General features: G+C 38.3%; 1 protein-coding gene across 1 annotated transcript in view; it reads right to left on the bottom strand.

Moving 5' to 3' along the window:
* The window catches only part of LOC140246977 (recombining binding protein suppressor of hairless-like), a 33,421-nt gene extending 14,519 nt beyond the window's left edge, over window positions 1-18,902 (bottom strand). Inside the window, exons 1-4 of the mRNA XM_072326283.1 lie at window positions 18,796-18,902; window positions 11,807-12,481; window positions 2,252-2,429; window positions 787-900 (exon numbers count right to left, since the gene is read on the bottom strand). Coding sequence (XP_072182384.1) covers window positions 787-900; window positions 2,252-2,429; window positions 11,807-12,011 — 497 coding nt within the window. The 5' untranslated portion in view covers window positions 12,012-12,481; window positions 18,796-18,902. The remainder of the gene's footprint in view (window positions 1-786; window positions 901-2,251; window positions 2,430-11,806; window positions 12,482-18,795) is intronic.
* Between the last annotated feature and the right edge of the window lie 203 nt (window positions 18,903-19,105).

Genomic DNA, 19,105 nt, shown 5'->3' with positions numbered 1-19,105 from the left:
AAAAAAAATTCAGTATCAAAATTAATTTCTTATGTTTTTTAATTGTTTTATCATTTTTTTAATGTATTTCTTTGTTTTTTCAAACTTTTATTTTTGTTGTTTTTTTCAGCAGAATTTGTCAAACACATGTTTAGAAGCATAATTATACTAAAATAAATTTATTTCAGTCATTAAAATTAGAAATATGAATCTTTATATGAATTAATTGAAAAAAACACAATTTGTATTGACTTTGTACACAAAATCACGTTTTTGAGCAATTTTGGGGATGATGAAAATTTTTTGAAGGGGTGTGGCTTTAGAACGGTATGCCCAGGTGCAACAAATTTGGTCTCAAAAGTTGCACGAGACTTGAAAGTAAAAAGTCAGCGATCGGCGCGGTCGAAAAATTTTGCGAGGGGGGGGGCGGGGCCATTATGCCCCCCCCCCCCCCCCGGTAAGTTAGGGTTAACAATCTTTTTCTATTGATACTGCCAAATACCACTTTTGCTATCAGGTGGATGTGAGGGCAGGCAGCATTTATACGGATTATATGAATAATCATAATGATACATCACAGATGCTTATAAAAACCAACATGCTTGTTGGTCCGAATTGCCTTTTCTTCTGCTCATGCGCAAAGTGGAATTGCGAACTGGCTTATTGCCATATAAGTCGCCTGCCCTTCTGGGGTAATCTCATCATGGATATTGGCATCTGTTTTAGAGGTTTGTAGCAGGGTACTACAATAAAATGAATATGGTAACTTTGATATTACAATTATTACATTTTACAATGTTAACTTACCGTTTTTCATTCCCATATGATTTTTGAGCTACTTTGGCATGTTGAACAACGACTGTCTGGTGACATCGGTCCTCTAAGTATTTTTGCATGGCTTCTTTGGTTAACCTCTGACCTCTGAGTTGGGAAAAGAAAGAAACTAGTCCAGATATGAATGACACAAAAACAACAGAAGTACAGCTTCAGCTTAAAGCAATTATAGATTACAGCAATGAGAGGTAAAATACAGGATATACCTGAAAATTTCCTTCTTTGAATTTCGCATGTACCCATAAGAAAGTCTGTTCTTGATAATGTTCATGTAGACTTTACAAACCCTCAAAAGAAATTTACTGTGAAAGATTTCAAAGAAACCTTACACCATGGATCGAGGCATAAAATATGAAGTAAGCCAAGCTATTGTATATTATTCAGAAATACCCAGTATGGTTTTTTTTTTCCCCTTTTTTTTCTTTTGCAGAATTTTGAATATTCTTCTGATTTCTACCCTACAAAATAAAAAAGAGTGTAATGCAGCTAACTAGAGTTTGTCATGCTTCTGAGAAATTTCACATTGTCACTGAGGGCAAAATTAGAAAAAAAAAACTTCCTTTGTATAATGAGTACACCAACCAATCTATATCAAGAAGGAAGCATGAGGAATTATATTCTTAAAGGACAAGTTCACCTTCATAAACATAAGGATTGAGAGAATGCAACAATATTAGTAGAACACATCAGTGAAAGTTTGAGGAAAATTGGACAATCGATGCAAAAGTTATGAATTTTAAGAATTTTTGTGTTGGAACTGCTGGATGAGGAGACTACTACAGCTTGTGAATCATATGCGTACAACAGTATAAAGAAAATGTAAAGAAAATTCAACACATTTTCACTTTTTTTGCATTATAAAAGAGCACATGACTTGCCTCTTTCTAAAGGCAGGGAGAATAATATTACCCATAACATATGTCGGTAACGAGTCAGGGGAATGTGTACTTTTTTCAATAGATGAAATTTTGTGAAATTCTCTTTATATTTTCCTTATATTGTTGTACGCATGTGACATCTAAGTTATTCATACACTGCAGTAGTCTTCTCATCCAGCGGTTACTGCACAAAAACTTCAAAAATTCATAACTTTTGAACGGATTGTCCGATTTTCCTCAAACTTTCAATGATGTGTTCTACATATTGCTACATTCTCTCAACTAATGTTTATGAAGGTGAACTTGTCCTTTAAGTCACCAATCTACATAAACATGTGGGACTGAGGAATCATATTCTGAAGCTATCGATTAAAATAAACATGTGGGACTGAGGAATTACATTCTGAAGCCATCAATCTAAATGAACGGACGGGACTGAAATGTGTGACTCTGAAGCCATCAATCTAAATGAATGGGTGGGACAGAGTTTGACTGTGAAGCCATCAGTCTAAATGAATGTGTGGGACTGAGGAGTTTGAATATGAAGCATACACACAAACCTTGCCGGGAGGTCTTCAGGATGCATAGCATTGCCTCCCACATGAGAGGGAGAAGAGCTGGGAGTAGGACTCGGAGGACTCCGCACTGAAGTGGCTCCATTGTTACCATGGTGAGGGCTGGCCGTTGTCCTGGAAACCATACCAAGTGATTGTGAATGTGACGAGATGCTTGGTGAATCTGGACATGGAGAGAGACAAACACACATCAGGAATGAATAATATTTGCAAAGTGTATCAATCATTCACAAAAATACTGTAAAATACTTGCAAATTGTGAGAGGCAAAAATGAAAGAAAAGAGAGAGAGAGAGAGGCGGGGGGGGGGGGGTCTCTTATAAACTAATAAGAGTAGTATGACTGCAGCGTTCAGTCTAATAATGCAGTTCCTTTTTTTTTTTTCAAATATTCATGATATAATCATGTCCCAAGAACAATGTTTATGGTCTTCCATTACATTTAATAAGTAACTTACTGATCATGATTATTGACAAAGATGATTTTGTGACGTCACTGCAGAACAAAACAAAAATCTAACAAGAATTCCTCCAGGAATGCCAAGTTCAAAAAATTCTTATGAGTGAGGTTTTCATGACTCGGCATCTCGGCGCACAAATGTGCACGCGAGCGAGGGTGGGAGGGTTTTTTTACCCCTCCCACAGTAGGGAGCTTTTTCAATTTTAAGCTCTTATGGGTTCGATCAGGTGCATACTTAAGTGACTATTTTTACTTATCTTAAAGACAAAAGGGAAATATACCTTCAATTGCAACTATCACTTTAATCCTTTGGGCTATGCCCATTATTATAGGCCCAAGTTGCAGACTTTGCCCAATACGCGAGTGAAATGGGTGACATGCGTGAGATCGTCCCTAAATGCTTGAGTCTCACTCAGAATGCGTGAGACTTACACGCGTGTAGTAGCCCTGTTCCTCAAATTTTAATTTTTGAAGCACAATGAAAGATCAACTGACTTTAATTGTGTATCTCTTTCAGAGAGCAAGCCTGAAGAATAAAGAGCTACGCATAAACTAACTATACACAGCCCTGTCGCTGTACACAAGTGTAAGTTGCGACAGCGCTAGCGCATGGCGTCTGGTCGGGCTACCCATAAACATACATTGTAAATCATGTGTTGTACCCGTATGTCAGTAGCAAGTCAGAGAAATGTGTACTTTTCACAAGAAATGAAATACTGGGGAACTATAAATACTTTTCCTTCTGCGTAGTGATGTCACACACTGCTGTAGTCATCTCATCCATCAATGGCTGAACAAAACTTTGAAAATCAATGTTTGAACAAATTGTCTGATTTTTTTTCACAAAATTCACTGATGTGTTCCGCTACAGTAATGTTGCTGCATTCACCCAGTTCACATCAATTTGAGGAAATTTCCCTTTTAAATCAGGTTGCATCTCATATACTTTATATCTTCCAGAACAACAAAACAATATAAAATGTTATGTGAAGGATTCAGTGGATTTACAGTTTGTAACATCCATGTCAAAATGACCAGCTGAATTGATTTGCGGCAAAGAGAGTCAAGTTACTATAGGAGATTCCTCATGTCCAAGAAAAGGTCTACAATTTGACGTACAGAAAGTATAACAATAAAATCAAGGCCAACATCTTCATTGTTGGTCTTCCAAAAGCTTTACAGTGTGTTCTGTCTACCTTCAGTGCACAAAATGTACCTGGGGGTAAAACATGCATGAAGCCATTGAAGGAAGCACATGAAACACACTGTTTTCTAGAAAAGAGCAGGCAGTGTACATGTACACTGTACACACAATGTGTATAAATGCACCCTTTAACACAGAATTATTGGATTACAGCGTAACAAAGACCTTTACCAAATTATTATAAAATTAGTCATTATTATTTTTTTCCCCATCAGATCTGAGGGAAGCCAGTGTGGAAAGCTAAACATGAGTCAAATGGAGCAAGCTAATATGTGACCAGAGTAAGAAGAGATTGAGACCTGGTTTAACACACAGGTCTATGGTGGGAAAATATCACTGGCTCACTGCTGTGGAGGGACTAATGAACATTTCACCTAGTCTCGCATTTCAGACATTTTGTCCACTGTACTACAATAATTGTACCCTGCAGGATAGTTGCATTCAGTATAATTTGACTATACACTCCTCTAGATCTACCACATACAATTTGTACGTACATGTGCATTGTGTGTTTGATACTGAAAATGCTTAATGTCCGTTGTTCTGAGATTCTTGTTGATTTCACAACAATGAAGAAACAGTGGTGTACAATCATTATACATGTACACAGTGATCTGAGAACTTGAAATATTTTCTGCATAGATACACAAAGGAAAACATATCCTGTCAAAGCGATAACTCATGTACATTATGATTCAGAGAGCTCTATAACTGATGACCAATTCTGACTAGATGCTGGGACATAAAATACTTTGTACATCAAAAATGTAGACTGACAAAGAATTTTAATCAAATTTAGAAGATGTACAAGTGTAGTATTTATTTCAACTACGTGTAGGCTATACAAAAGAAGCCATGCAGTACACTTTTATTTGCCCTCCTCTCTTAGATTAATTATCATTAAAAAAGGTATAAAATTGGGTGAAGAAATAGTAAGAGATACAGGAAAAATAGGTGAGTATTGGTGAGGGGTTCGACAAGGGAACAGATCTGTGGAAATAATTTACAAGGGTAAAGATGGGTTTAAGGTGTAAGGTGTAAGGTCCACAAGGACATATGGAAAGGGTTTGAAAGCAGTGCAAGTGTGGTGTAGTGATGGTGTTAGTGTAGGACAGAAGTGGGATGGGAGTGACGTGGTATTGGTGTACATGATAACAAGTGGGATTTGCCAGGGCTGGGAGTACAGGGAATTGGTGTGGTGTAGTGTTGGTGTAGGGCAGCTAGGTGAAATTGGTGTGGGTGAAGTGTAGAGATGGGATTGGTTTTGGGTGGTGCTTGTGTAAGAGTAGAATTGGTGTGGGTTTGGAATATCTGGTGATGGGGCAGGTTTGGGTTCAGTATAAATGGAGCAATGAGACTGATAGATTATTGCTATGGACATCACTACACCTATCTCTATGCCTGTCAATACACCCATTACTACACCTTAGTAATGGGTGTATTGACAGGTGTAGAGGTTTGTAGGTGTAGTGATAGGTATAGTAATTGGTGTAGTGATGGTTTAAGGGATGGAATGTGTGTATTGATCAATATGCAAAATGGGTTCAGGTACTGTACGAGCTGAAATTTTTCGCTGTGGTTTTATATTTCGCGAATTTCGCGAATTGCCTTTGAACCGCAAAAATAACAACACGCGAAAATAACAATGTGCTTGTAACTAAGTTCAGTTACAACAAGACCCTTGCAACCGCGAAATTAACAACATGTCTCCAAGTCTCCAACAACAGAAAATGTCTCCAAGTAGCAGTTCGCGAAAATATCTGTGCGTGAAAATTTCAGCTCGTACAGTATGGCATGCAAACATTTGCACTACCACAAATTGTATCAGAAAAATGGACTTTGTGTACATTTTATATTGATATCATGTACATACATACATATGTGTATTTCAAATGATAGAATTTTTAAAAGCAAAGATAAGATCATGATCTGTCTATAAGCAGGTCAATTTTACTGGAACTTGTTCTGTTTTTTGTTGTTGTAGTGATTTATGTTTCCTTCTACTTTCCATTAAATCTCACATCTAGAAGTGAAGGACATTTACAAGTAAAAAGAAAATTTATTCTATCTTTTCATTCATGTTTGACCATCATGACATACAGACAATACATGCACATGTACAAAGTGTACAGTACTTGTTAAATGTCAAGAGAAGTTTTAGCTACACTGTATCTATCAGAGTTTATATCATAATAGAAGGGAGGAGCTCACTTTTATACAAACATTATTCACTGCATTATAAGGAAAATTATTCTCACAGTCCAAAACAAGAACACAAAAGGATAGCAGTTGGCATTAGGCATTACTTCATTTGAGAGACTTATGACATCAAAGTGGAAATAGGATTTACTGGTTTGTTTTCTGAACCAGATTCATGAGCAAAACAAATTTGAACATGAATGATACTGAAGTTCAGAAACCTACAATTTCATGCAATGATATCAAGGTTGTGCTAATCAAAAAACTGTGATTTCTGCAGATCAATTCTCTTCACAACCTCTCATTCTATTATTACCCATGATGGTAGCACCTTGAAACTTCATACTCATTAAGTTTTATTTCAAATCTATTCATATTTGAATTTGATCTACAGGTGGTCTCTACCAATAAACTCCTTTCAAAGACTGTACAATCAAATTATCTCTCATAATTTATCACCCATCATAATCATGTCATAATTTTTTAACACAAGCACTTCATGAAAATACTGTGTACCATGTCTTGCTATAGTAAGAATGGAGAAGGCTCTGCCCCCTTCCTTAAAGACATAATTTATCATTTGCAGATGAAACAAAAACCAAGCATTACTGCTTAAAAATACATTGTAGTTCTAAGATGTGAGTTGGGGATAGAAAGAACCATGATCTAAAAATCTGAATCAGTATAACTCGTGTTAAAGTATACATGTATACAAAATGGGAACAAACCATCTGCAGTTATACTTTAATGAGAAAAGTGGTGATATCTCCTTATACGTTGTACTTAAGGCTTTATTGCAAAAATTTTATATTGTAGGATGTTTTGTGATACAATTGACCTACACATATGTATCAAAAGTGATATCTTCAACATTTTTAAAATCACTGTTCCCTAATGTAAACGGGACGTTCAGTAACCCATTGAGGACTGTTTGATTTTGCTACAAGACGCATTTCCCATGGCCGCTTGCCCGAGTATATTCGGGACTCATCCTCAATGGATTAAAAGAAGAGCATTGAAAAGTATGGTCCACATCTCTATGCAAACTGTGATTCTCAGAATACAAAGGTAGTCTTTTCCAGACTAAACCTGTTAGACTGTTAAATCACATACCTGGTTCCTCCGTACCCATAGCTCTCACTATGATAGCATCAGAAGTGGGATCCAATCACGGTGCTAAGCCAAACTTCCCACGGTGTACGTTTCCCATTCACCCTAGGCACCTTACATGACCTACTTTCTATGTTGCACAAGACACAGGTACATTGATACATTGTACACACCTTCCTTCTTGCTTTGGCACAACAGATCTCATTTCAGTAAGAAATCACTCACTCCAACTTTCACTGTGATAAGAACTGACCAATTCATACTCCCTGTGAAAAGTTTTCATCAGAATTCCCAGCCAATATAGAGCTGTAGATGTGTGGTTTTTTGTTGTTGTTGCTGTTGTACTTAACTAAAAAAATCATCTTGTATTACAGTTATCATGAAACTTACATTCCACAACAAGGTAAAAGAAAATAGGGTGAAAAATGGGGTGAAACTAACTATTGGGCAAGTCCAAGCTATTTTGCACCAGTAACGCGTGGGACATCACAAAAATATTTAGCCCTACTTATTGCACTGTTTAGATTGAAACTCCATATGCTGGGCTACTTTTGATAGCTAGTACGTAGGTATCTTTGTTCAAAACAATAGAAATATTGAGAATCATGCATTCGGTATTTGATTTATGCAAATTTATTCTCCAGTAGCGCGTGGGACCACAAAGATTGTCATTTTTTTCTTCTTTTATTTTTTATCTCAATTATTGTGAAAATACTTGGTATCCTAAAAAATCATTACAAACATCTTTTTCTACAACAATAACTGTACCTGAAACAAAATATTTCAGAAAAAATCATGAAACTGTTTTTTCTCAAGGTCAATTATCGAAAGATAGGTATAGTAACGCGTGGGACAAGTAACTCGTGGGACATTTTTGTCACTATGAATATTGTGATGTGAATTGCACATTTGCTCAGAGAAACTTTAATATGTGGTATTAATTATCTAAATAGATGTATTTCTAATAAATTCTTGCAAATTTCAATGATTTAGGCCCACCAGAACAATAGATATAATAAAAAATATGAAATGCCTGTGTTATCCTTTATTTTTTGACATTTGACTTTGAATGTGACCTTGAATATAGCATGTAATGATCTTTTGTGAATTATTTATCCAAAGTGGAACTTTTCACCAAATTTCAAGTCAGAATTCAGGAAATTACAAAAAATCCCTCAATAATGTACACATTTCCCATAGAAGACTAAGATTTAGTACACTTCCATTGACTTGTACACAAATCGTCCCATGCATTACTGAAATGTCCCAGGCGTTACTAAATTTAATTAAAAATTGCAAGTATGAGATTTATCAGACTAACTTTTTATCTCTTGGACATGATGAGGTCCATTGCGAATTTGGTCTTTTGAAAGTTTCAAGTCAATTAAATCATTAACTTTTATGCAAATGAGAAATAATGACCTAAAAAAGTAACGCGTGGGACATGCTAATTTTGGCCCATCCCTCATTACTTATAACTTGTTATTCAGACTTAAGGTCACCATACTTATTTTCTTAAAAACTTGTAAAAATTAAAAAATACATTTTAAAATGCAGAATTTTTGAATGTCCCACGCGTTACTCTAAATTTTAAAATGCATATTAATTAATTTATTGCTGGTTACGCAGAAGGATTTTTACTTTTTCTTTTTGAAATTCATGTATTTTAACTTCTTAGCTTTAAAATGATACCAAGTTTATGTAGACTGAAACATTTTGAATTTTCCGTCTTGTGTGATCAAATAGCTTGGACTTGCCCTATTCAAGACTATAAGACCATGAGAAAGACACTTGACTTTATGGCATGAAGAGATAACAAAGCAGGGGCGGATACAAGACAGGCGCCTTTACAAAATTAAAGGGGGAGGGGGCGCATGAGCCCCCGTTTTTTCTTTTCTTTTGTTTTGTCTAAATAAAAAATAGGAGGCACGCGCCTGGTACGCCCCTCTCTGGATCTGCTACTGCGGAACATCTGTTGGGAAGATTTATAAATACATTATTCAGATTGTTTACATTTGATGGTAAAAACTTAAATTGTTGGGATACAATGCATTACGCAGTAGGGCGGGGATAAAGTGATACTAGTACTACAAAGTAATACCACAGTAGCATGGGGCAAAGCTCCTTGGGCAAAGTGAAACCATTGTAGCTCCGGTGGGGCAAAGTGATTCCACACTATCGTGGGGCAAGGCACTACTGATACATCAGTATGGCTTGGATTCTAAGGTGATACCACAATCGGGTGGGGCAAAGTGGCCCCTCAGTACGGTTGGGATATTAGTGATCAATACCCTGGTAGGGTGGGGAGAATGATATCACAGTAACATAGGGGGCAAAGTGATACAGTGTACCATAGTGAGATGGGGAAAGTGATACCACAGTAGGGTGGGGCTAAAGAGTGCGGTGGTGGTAAAGAGTAGGGTGGGGGTAAAGAGTAGGGTGGAGGTAAAGAGTAGGGTGGGGGTAAAGAGTATGGTGGGGCTAAATAGTAGGGTGGGGGTAAAGAGTAGGGTGGGGCTTAAGAGTAGGGTGGGGCTTAAGAGTAGGGTGGGGCTAAAGAGTAGGGTGGGGCTAAAGAGTAGGATGGGCTAAAGAGTAGGGTGGGGGTAAAGAGTAGGGTGGGGGTAAAGAGTAGGATGGGGCTAAAGAATAGGATGGGGCTAAAGAGTAGGGTGGGGGTAAAGAGTAGGGTGGGGGTAAAGAGTAGGGTGGGGCTAAAGAGTAGGGTGGGGATAAAGAGTATGGTGGGGCTAAAGAGTAGGGTGGGGCTAAAGAGTAGGGTGGGGATAAAGAGTATGGTGGGGCTAAAGAGTAGGGTGGGGCTAAAGAGTAGGGTGGGGGTAAAGAGTAGGGTGGGGCTAAAGAGTAGGGTGGGGCTAAAGAGTAGGGTGGTGCTAAAGAGTAGGGTGGGGGTAAAGAGTAGGGTGGGGCTAAAGAGTAGGGTGGGGCTAAAGAGTAGGATGGGCTAAAGAGTAGGGTGGGGGTAAAGAGTAGGGTGGGGGTAAAGAGTAGGATGGGGCTAAAGAATAGGATGGGGCTAAAGAGTAGGGTGGGGGTAAAGAGTAGGGTGGGGGTAAAGAGTAGGGTGGGGCTAAAGAGTAGGGTGGGGATAAAGAGTATGGTGGGGCTAAAGAGTAGGGTGGGGCTAAAGAGTAGGGTGGGGATAAAGAGTATGGTGGGGCTAAAGAGTAGGGTGGGGCTAAAGAGTAGGGTGGGGGTAAAGAGTAGGGTGGGGCTAAAGAGTAGGGTGGGGCTAAAGAGTAGGGTGGGGGTAAAGAGTAGGGTGGGGCTAAAGAGTAGGGTGGGGCTAAAGAGTAGGATGAGCTAAAGAGTAGGGTGGGGGTAAAGAGTAGGGTGGGGGTAAAGAGTAGGATGGGGCTAAAGAATAGGATGGGGCTAAAGAGTAGGGTGGGGGTAAAGAGTAGGGTGGGGGTAAAGAGTAGGGTGGGGCTAAAGAGTAGGGTGGGGATAAAGAGTATGGTGGGGCTAAAGAGTAGGGTGGGGCTAAAGAGTAGGGTGGGGATAAAGAGTATGGTGGGGCTAAAGAGTAGGGTGGGGCTAAAGAGTAGGGTGGGGGTAAAGAGTAGGGTGGGGCTAAAGAGTAGGGTGGGGCTAAAGAGTAGGGTGGTGCTAAAGAGTAGGGTGGGGGTAAAGAGTAGGGTGGGGCTAAAGAGTAGGGTGGGGGTAAAGCGAATATCAATGAGGAGTGGGACAGAGCGATATCAAAGGAGTACAATGAAGAGACTCTAGACTCGGGAGGTGAGGATTTGTTTGGTTTGTTTTGTTCTTGTTTGTATGTTTGTTTGTTTACTTGTTTTTACTACTGCTTGTGATACTCAATTCCAGTATCTGTGGTAAGCTTACCTGCATAATGAATCACTTCATCTCAATATTTAGAGTGATTTTTAACAAGTTTATACTGTAACATCATTACTTGTACAAATGAGGCAGTTTGCTTGATTTATCATGTAGCATGGGAAGACCATGCAATGGAAAGGTTGGGTTGAATTATGTTTGGGAATCCCTGTAACAAATTATGTACAGCTTTATACTAAGCATACATGCAGCAGAAGATTCTAACCTGGAATTGACTCTTGCCCTGAAGCATATCAAATGCTTCCATGCACATGTCATACTCACTAAAGGGCAAATTATGGGAGACCTCCACTACTGTTCTCTCCTAGTGTATACCCCAGAGGACACACAGTGAATAAAGCAATTCAACCCATTTGAGGACAAGTCCTGAGTATACTCAGGCAGGGGTCTATGGGAAATGCGCGTTGCAGCAAAATCAGTCCATCCTCAACGGGTTAATCAGGCTAACCCTCCCTCCCTACACTACTGGGTCTTAAAGATGAGACATTCTGAGATTAATGTGAATTAAAAGCATGTACAGCAAATCAAACTTACTGCAAATTCAAACATAATTATATACCTGGGAAAGGAAAAAAAAAGAAAAAAGAAAGAATTACTGCACATTAGACCATGTACAGTAAATAAAACTTACTGTGAATGAAAGCATTTATGCAACTCACTGCAAATTAAAAACTAGAGGCAAATTCAACTTACTGTGATACTTTGTGATGTCAGCCGTCATGACATAGGGCATCGCTGTGGCTCCAACCATCATACTGTGACTTCTGGAAATCATCATTCCCTCCGGAGTCATGTCTCCACCCCTAGCGACCAGGTCTCCACCCCTAGCAACCAAGTCTCCACCCCCGGCAACCATGTCTCTATGTGACAGGTTGAGTGCTTCATAGTGTGGATTCATCCTCACTGAGTTGCATAAAAATGTTATGAGGAGTCGGCCACCAAAGTCTCACAGATCAGCGACTCCTTACAGTCTTGAAATCATGGCAACGCTAGCTTTGAACATGCTGCAGATTTGGTTGTAACTTTATAAGGTCACTTCTACAGAAAGATTGTTCAAGAAATATTTCTACTGAAACACTCTCTTTTTGTGTGAGCATGACAATGTTGTTATAGAGAGAGTGTGTTATCATTCATACTACAGGTACTTTGATACAGCAATGGGCGTCTGTTTAGAAAACTGTGATATGGTAGATGTCGACACTGAACACTGTGATGTACAGTCAGTGTAGGGTGAATCAGAATTGAGTATCTGATGGAGATTTGTAGTAACACCTGGAATGAGACTAGTGTTTGTCCAGTAGGATGTCTTTTGGCTCTTGTTGAGGATGGGACAAACGAATCACCGTAGCGTTACATCTTGGTTTGGACCTGTGATGAGAGAGGATAAGAAAGACGTCACTCTCCTTCAAAATAGTTTTTACTTTCAGTTATCTCTGCTTCTCTGACATCCCAAGGATAAGACAGAACATTAAAGATGTTTATTTAATGATAAAGCAGATCCCGAGCAAATGACTGGTTGGGAGTGTATACATGACTAGGCATTCATTTTGTTTAAAGGGATGGTATAATATTGGTTGAGGTGAGAATTTAGCCCTTAACTTTTTGCGAGATACTTCAAAACCATTTCATGAAATGTTGAAAAATGTAGATTTCTAAAAGGAATTCACACTTAATTTGATGAAAATTGTTTTTGAAGTGGCTGAGATATTCTAAACCAAAGTAAAACATAGCAATGATAAAAAAGGTGGGTCCCACCTTTTATTAGGAAAGCTTTAAAGAAAGTATTTAAATTTCACAAAATATCATTTCATATGAAAAGTACACATTCCCTGAACTTGGTACTGACATTATACATACACTGTATTTCAAGGGTAATATTATTCCTCCTGCTTTCTGAAGAAGTAAGTCTAGTACTCTTTCATTATGCTAGAAAAGTGAAAAATGATTAATTTTCTTTCATACATGGCAGTCCATATGTGATGTCATGATCAGTAGTAGTCTTCTGATCCAGCGATCTTATCACCAAAACTTCAAAATTTCATAACTTTTGAACAGATTGCTCGATTTTCCTCAAACTTTCACTGCTGTTTTCTACAACACTGTATAATGCTGCATCCACTCAATCAACATGTATTTTTTGGGGGGTCATTCCCATTTAAGTGGTGGAATCACTTGCATGAAAAAAACAACAACCAAACAACCAAACAAACTGAAGTTGAAAAGCTTGTATTCGACTTTAATTACTGTCCTATAAATATCACATCTCCCTGATTAGGCTTGATTAAGCATATTTCCAAACGTATTTCCTCTGCTTATCACTATCAGCTCAAGACATGTTTGCTGAAGACAAGTTGATTTGTTCACCTGCAAAGATCTCATGGCAGTGAACCACTACCAGTAGCGGGATCGGGAGGGGGGGGGGGGTGCACCCCCTATTTATTTGTTGTTATAAAAGTCCATAAAAAGAAAAAAAAATGAGATGAAACCCAGAAGTATTGTTTGCCCCCCTCCCCCTACAGAATTCCTGAATTTGCCCCTTACTAAAGCCTGGTTATCTACATTACGTAAAACAAAGATAGAATAGGCCTACATGTCCTCCCCAGGCCTCCACATACATACAGACACACACACACACACACACAACACAGAGAACTTTAGGGTCAGGTTCCCAATTTATAAACCACCTGCAGACTGGTACTAGATTCTTCCTTTAGGCCTACCTCTCCTTTTTACTTTCTTAAAGGATAAGTTCGCCTTCATATACGTGTGGAATGAGTGAATGCTGCAATATTGTTAGAACAAATTATTGAAAGTTTGTGGAAAATTGGACACTTCATTCACTAGTTATGAATTTTTAAAGTGTCAGCGCAGTCACTGCTGGATGAGAAAACTACTGGAATGTATGATGTCATTTGCGTACAACGATATATGGAGAATATAAAGAGAATTTAATATATTTTTATCTTTTGAAAAAAGTGCACATTTCCTCGGCTTGTCGCTGACATATGTTAAAGGTAATATTATTCCCCTTGCCTTCTGGAAAGGGCAAGTAAGGCATTCTTTTATTATGCGAGGAAAGTAAAAGTATGTTGAATTTTCTTTATGTTTTCTTTATATTGTTGTACACATGTGACATCACAAGTTGTAGTAGTCTTCTCACCCAGCAGTGACTTAGCAGAAGCTTTAAAAATTTATAACTTTTGAACGGGGGTCCAATTTTCCTGAAACCCTCACTGATGTGTTCTAATAATATTGCATTCACTCAATCCACATGTCTAGAAAGGTGGACTTGTCCTTCAATACAAAATGCTTGATTATGAAAATTGAAAGTTAGTGTATAAAAAAACTAGAAATGTCGCTACAGCGACTGGTTATACCCCCACCAAACAACATTTCATAAGCTTTGGTCAAAAAACTGAGGAAGTAGTTAAATCCGCAAGATCTTTCCTTGATCTTCTGCCATTAATATGCCGTTAACATGGCAACGTACTTTCGGGTACTGTCGAAAAATGCGTCTTGCACATCTACAACCAAAAGCACACATCTGTACCAAGTTTCATGGAAATTGGGCAAAAACTGAGGAAGTAGTTTGCAACACAAAATTTTCCATCATTTTGGCTCATAATATGTGAGCTGTTACCATGGCAACATACTTTTTGTCACTGTCAAGAAATGTGTCATGCTGACCTATATCCTAAGACAAACATTCAATATGAATTCCATGAGAATTGGAAGAACACTGATGAAGCAGTTTTGCCACGAAGCATTTTGCCCTATATTTTACCAATAACATGCCGTTACCATGGCAACGCACTTTTTGCCACTGCGGAAATATGTGTCTTGCACATTAACATATTCAGATGAACATCTGTACCTAATTTCATAAAAATTGATCAAAAACTGTGGGAGGAGTTCGCGACGCAAGATTTGTACCCATTTTTGCCCATAATATGCCGTTACCATGGCAACATACTTTTGGGTACTGTCAAAAAATGCGTCTTGCACATCTACAACCCAAGGCACGCATCTGTGCCAAGTTTTATGGGAATTGGTTGAAAACTGAGGAAGTAGTTCGCGACGCAAGATTTGCAACGGACCGACCGCCCGACCGCCCGACCGCCCGACCGTCCGCTGATTCCTATATACCCCCTTCAAACTTCGTTTGGCGGGGGTATAAAAAGTCAACCCCGTGGACATTCATCCTCTTGACTTCAGAAAGGGCTTCCACTCAAGCAAAGTTCAACTGTAAGATGAGGCTACTTTTCTTGACTAGCACGATTTTGACTTTTTTTTTTCTTGTGTCTACACGTAAGTCAAAGTCACACTCTTGTACATGTGTGTATTGACTTGACTGATGTTTAGGTAAGTTCCTTGAATTGTGATCAATATCAATTCTTTGTTAATCCCTTTGCATTGCCAGTGCAGTGGAAAGCCGTTCTTACTGAATGTGGCTCATAGATCTCACCCCGAGAGTATGAGGTGCTGTCATCAATTCACCTGCATTTCTCTCTACTCTCTATAGAAACTATCCCGAATTCACAAAGGTGGTACCATCTTTGTCCACGGTTAAAGCCATGGACAAAAACCGTATGTATGGGGTAGCAAGTGTCACACGGATTATTTCATTACGAAATCAGTCATTTCGTCGATGAAATGACCATTTTGTTAATGAAGTGATTATTCCGTTGATGAAATGCTAACATTTTGTACACATTCTGTACACACACATTATTGTATAGTGCATGACTCTTGCACATATATTGGGGAGTGATGGCTTCTAGTGTCCTCTACAATGTAAACCAATCCCAGCGAATGAAGATTAAAGTGCCTTGTAAAAGGCTACAACTCCCAGACTTGGACTCAAACTGTATTTTTCATGCCTGCATGAAAGTCCATGTTTTTTAATCAACATGGTCTCAACTAATTCAGGGTCTTTAAAGGGACTGTAACAGTACCTGTTGAGGTGAGGTTTAAGGTTTATAACATTTTGTCCTTTTTTGGTGAGATAATGAAAAACCTCATAATGAAATGTGAAAGAGCATGTACAGTGTATTTTCAAGAAGGATTCAATGTTTATTGATGAACATTGGTCTTGAAATGGCTGACATAAAAAAAGAAGCTTTTGTATCCTAATAAAATTGACAGGCCAAGACTTTTATTAGTCCCGAGTTCTTCGTTTTACCTTGTTACTAGATATCTCAGTCATTTCAAAAATGATTTTCATCAAATAAATTTTTGATTCAATTTAAAATTGAATGCTCTTTAACATTTCATAGAGTGGTTTCTAAATATCTCGGAAAACGGTACAAGTCAAATCCTCACCTCAACCAGTACTGTACAGTCCCTTTAAGTGGCCCCTACAGGCGTTGGGGTTACAATGTATTTTCATCAATAATGACAGCATTTGGGCTAGTCTGTGATTTTGAGACAATTGTACAAAAAGTATTGCTGGATTAGACTGGTACCAGTGGATGAAGTGACCAATGAACCTAACAGGTTCACAACTGGTCAAAAAAGCAGGGCTGCACACTATTAAACCCATCTTTTTTTTTTCTACTGGTCCAACAGACAGGTCGGACCAGTAGGTACCCTGTGCTTCCATGTTTTACTGGTCCATTCCTAAGAAAGTTACTGGTCCGACAGTGATTTTTACTGTTCTTACTGGTCAGGGACCGTCAGACCAGTGCCAGCTTGCAGCATTGCAAAAAGACAAATTCAAATGAACCAGCAACTAAAAATCAGCTTAAGTCTCAGAAAACTGACCTTTCATTTCCACAAATTATTGATTGATGCACTCCCTTTAAAATTTAATTTCATAAAAATGTAGTTCACATTTACACGTACAATGTAGGTCCCTTAGTTATTATCTATGTACATGTACATCTTAACATTTTACTTGCTCAAAATTTTGATAAGAACAATAGAAAACATTCACTACCAGTTCCAAGGAGTCACCTGTATAAGAATATAATGTTGGCCTCTTATCATGAAATATTTTGTGCAAATGTGCAGATCACAGACCTTTAACGCGAGGTTCTCTGTAAGTCTACTAGTAGACTAGCTCAAGGTGATATTTTCATGGGTTGTTAATTTGTGAAATTTGTGAAATTCAAAAAAATTAAACCTTCCCCAAAATAACAGCTTGTGTACGATTTATATAGTATACTGCAAAAGTATATAACCACTTACTGTAAAAGTGGAAATATTTGCTGTGTTGGAACTGTTTTGCGCAATCAGAAATCAGTGTGAAAATAAAAGCATGCAGATATTTTTGCTTGCCATCTTGTATGTTCCAGTAGACATCTACTTGATGTCACGACTCCGCGGCATAAAAAAACACAGCTGAGCGTGAAAAATTAGTCGAGCAAAAATATCCATTTTACAGAAGTTCTTGGTACTTTTAGACTTGAGACTATTTCAAACATGGTTGAATTCACAGTCAAGTACCATACATGTAGTCAAAATGAGGAATGATAATTTTTCCTTTTCAGGAGAAGAGCTGATGATTCATTTTCACTTGGGAGACAATAAGGTCTACATTAATAGGACATAGACCAGTGATAGATTGTAGATTTTGCAAGTTGTTTATCTTAACATTAATAAAAATATAATTCCCCTTGTAAATTCTCAAAAATAACAACATTGCTAAGTATGCAGCTGTACATGTATGTGCATACAGCACAACACATTTTCTGACATGAATACCACAGGTCTCCTTTTCTAGAAAACTAAATTTTCTTGATGTCTGTATTCTAAACCCTAGTCATAAATTTATTCTAATGTTAGAGATAGACTTTACCGCACTAGATCGGTCTGTATCTGGTGGTTGTCGGGGATATGTTCTACCGTGATATTGCGTCTGGCTTCACGGAATCCCCTCCTACCCCTAGTCCTGTATAGTCCTGTATAGTATGTCTATGTAACGGTTTAGGCCTATACATGACATGTCTCCACGGCAGAGGAGAGCTGGTAAATTTTAAAAGAAGAAGAAGATGATAGAAGAAGAAAATATTCCTCCGGAATGATGGATTTTTCTGTCTAGAGTAGAGATACAATTGTAGACATATCAAGGTTTCATTTATGTGTTGAGCTTGAGGAAGCTGCTTGTTCGCTACCCAGGCAAAAACATACACCACCTACAACTGTAAATGACCATACCTTTTCCCACCACCATATCCATGATTTCTCTAGTTGTTTGTCCATACGACCATGGACCATCTACATGTAAGAATACCGTACATCATAGTTAACATGAAACTCAAGACGGCCTGATATCGAGTAATAATATGACTTTCACCTTTAATAAAAACGTGAGCAAGTATCTTCTAGCAGGTATTTCGGCCATGGTCACAATTTTGTTGACGGGAGAGCGGAGTATTGCATTGCATTCTCCCTGCCAACTGCCAAGTTAGTGTGGTGAAGCGTGCGTGGCGTGGCAAGTACAGACCGCTGCTATACCCACTAGCACACCATCTACACCGCTACCAATACCACGACCTACCACTCGCCTCACCGTCAGGTCACACTACGAACTTCACATTCACTCGACTTACTGCTAACGATATACCACATATCTTCTAATTGAAAACGACAGATATTTAAACCCTAGGTATCTACTCTATACAATAAGACATAACCCGCATGTAACTGTACATATTTATCTTAAAATCGACAATACTTACGTTAAACTATTTTGTCTCGACCATGGTTCTTCGCACGACTTAGGGGGTTCCGCTTCAACATAGCCCGATTCGGGCGAATTTTCTCATCCCTGTGCTGCTAGTTGCTGCAAGTCCACAGTGCAGAGCTGGGCCTCAGAAATTCCCACAAGCACGTTGAAGACCAAGAATCCAAACTCATTAAAACAACTAATGATCCTTAATATCAAATTTTCAAACATCAAATAAAGAATTGCGTCAAAATATAATATTTTCTTATACTTTTATGCACTGAAATGTATATTATTATAAATTTGCGTAGATAATTTGTATA

Source organism: Diadema setosum, chromosome 3, assembly GCF_964275005.1.
Source record: "Diadema setosum chromosome 3, eeDiaSeto1, whole genome shotgun sequence".
Classification (NCBI taxonomy): Eukaryota; Metazoa; Echinodermata; class Echinoidea; order Diadematoida; family Diadematidae; genus Diadema; species Diadema setosum.
The sequence above is the reverse complement of the archived record's forward strand: the minus strand, read 5'-3'. Positions and strand labels throughout refer to the sequence as shown.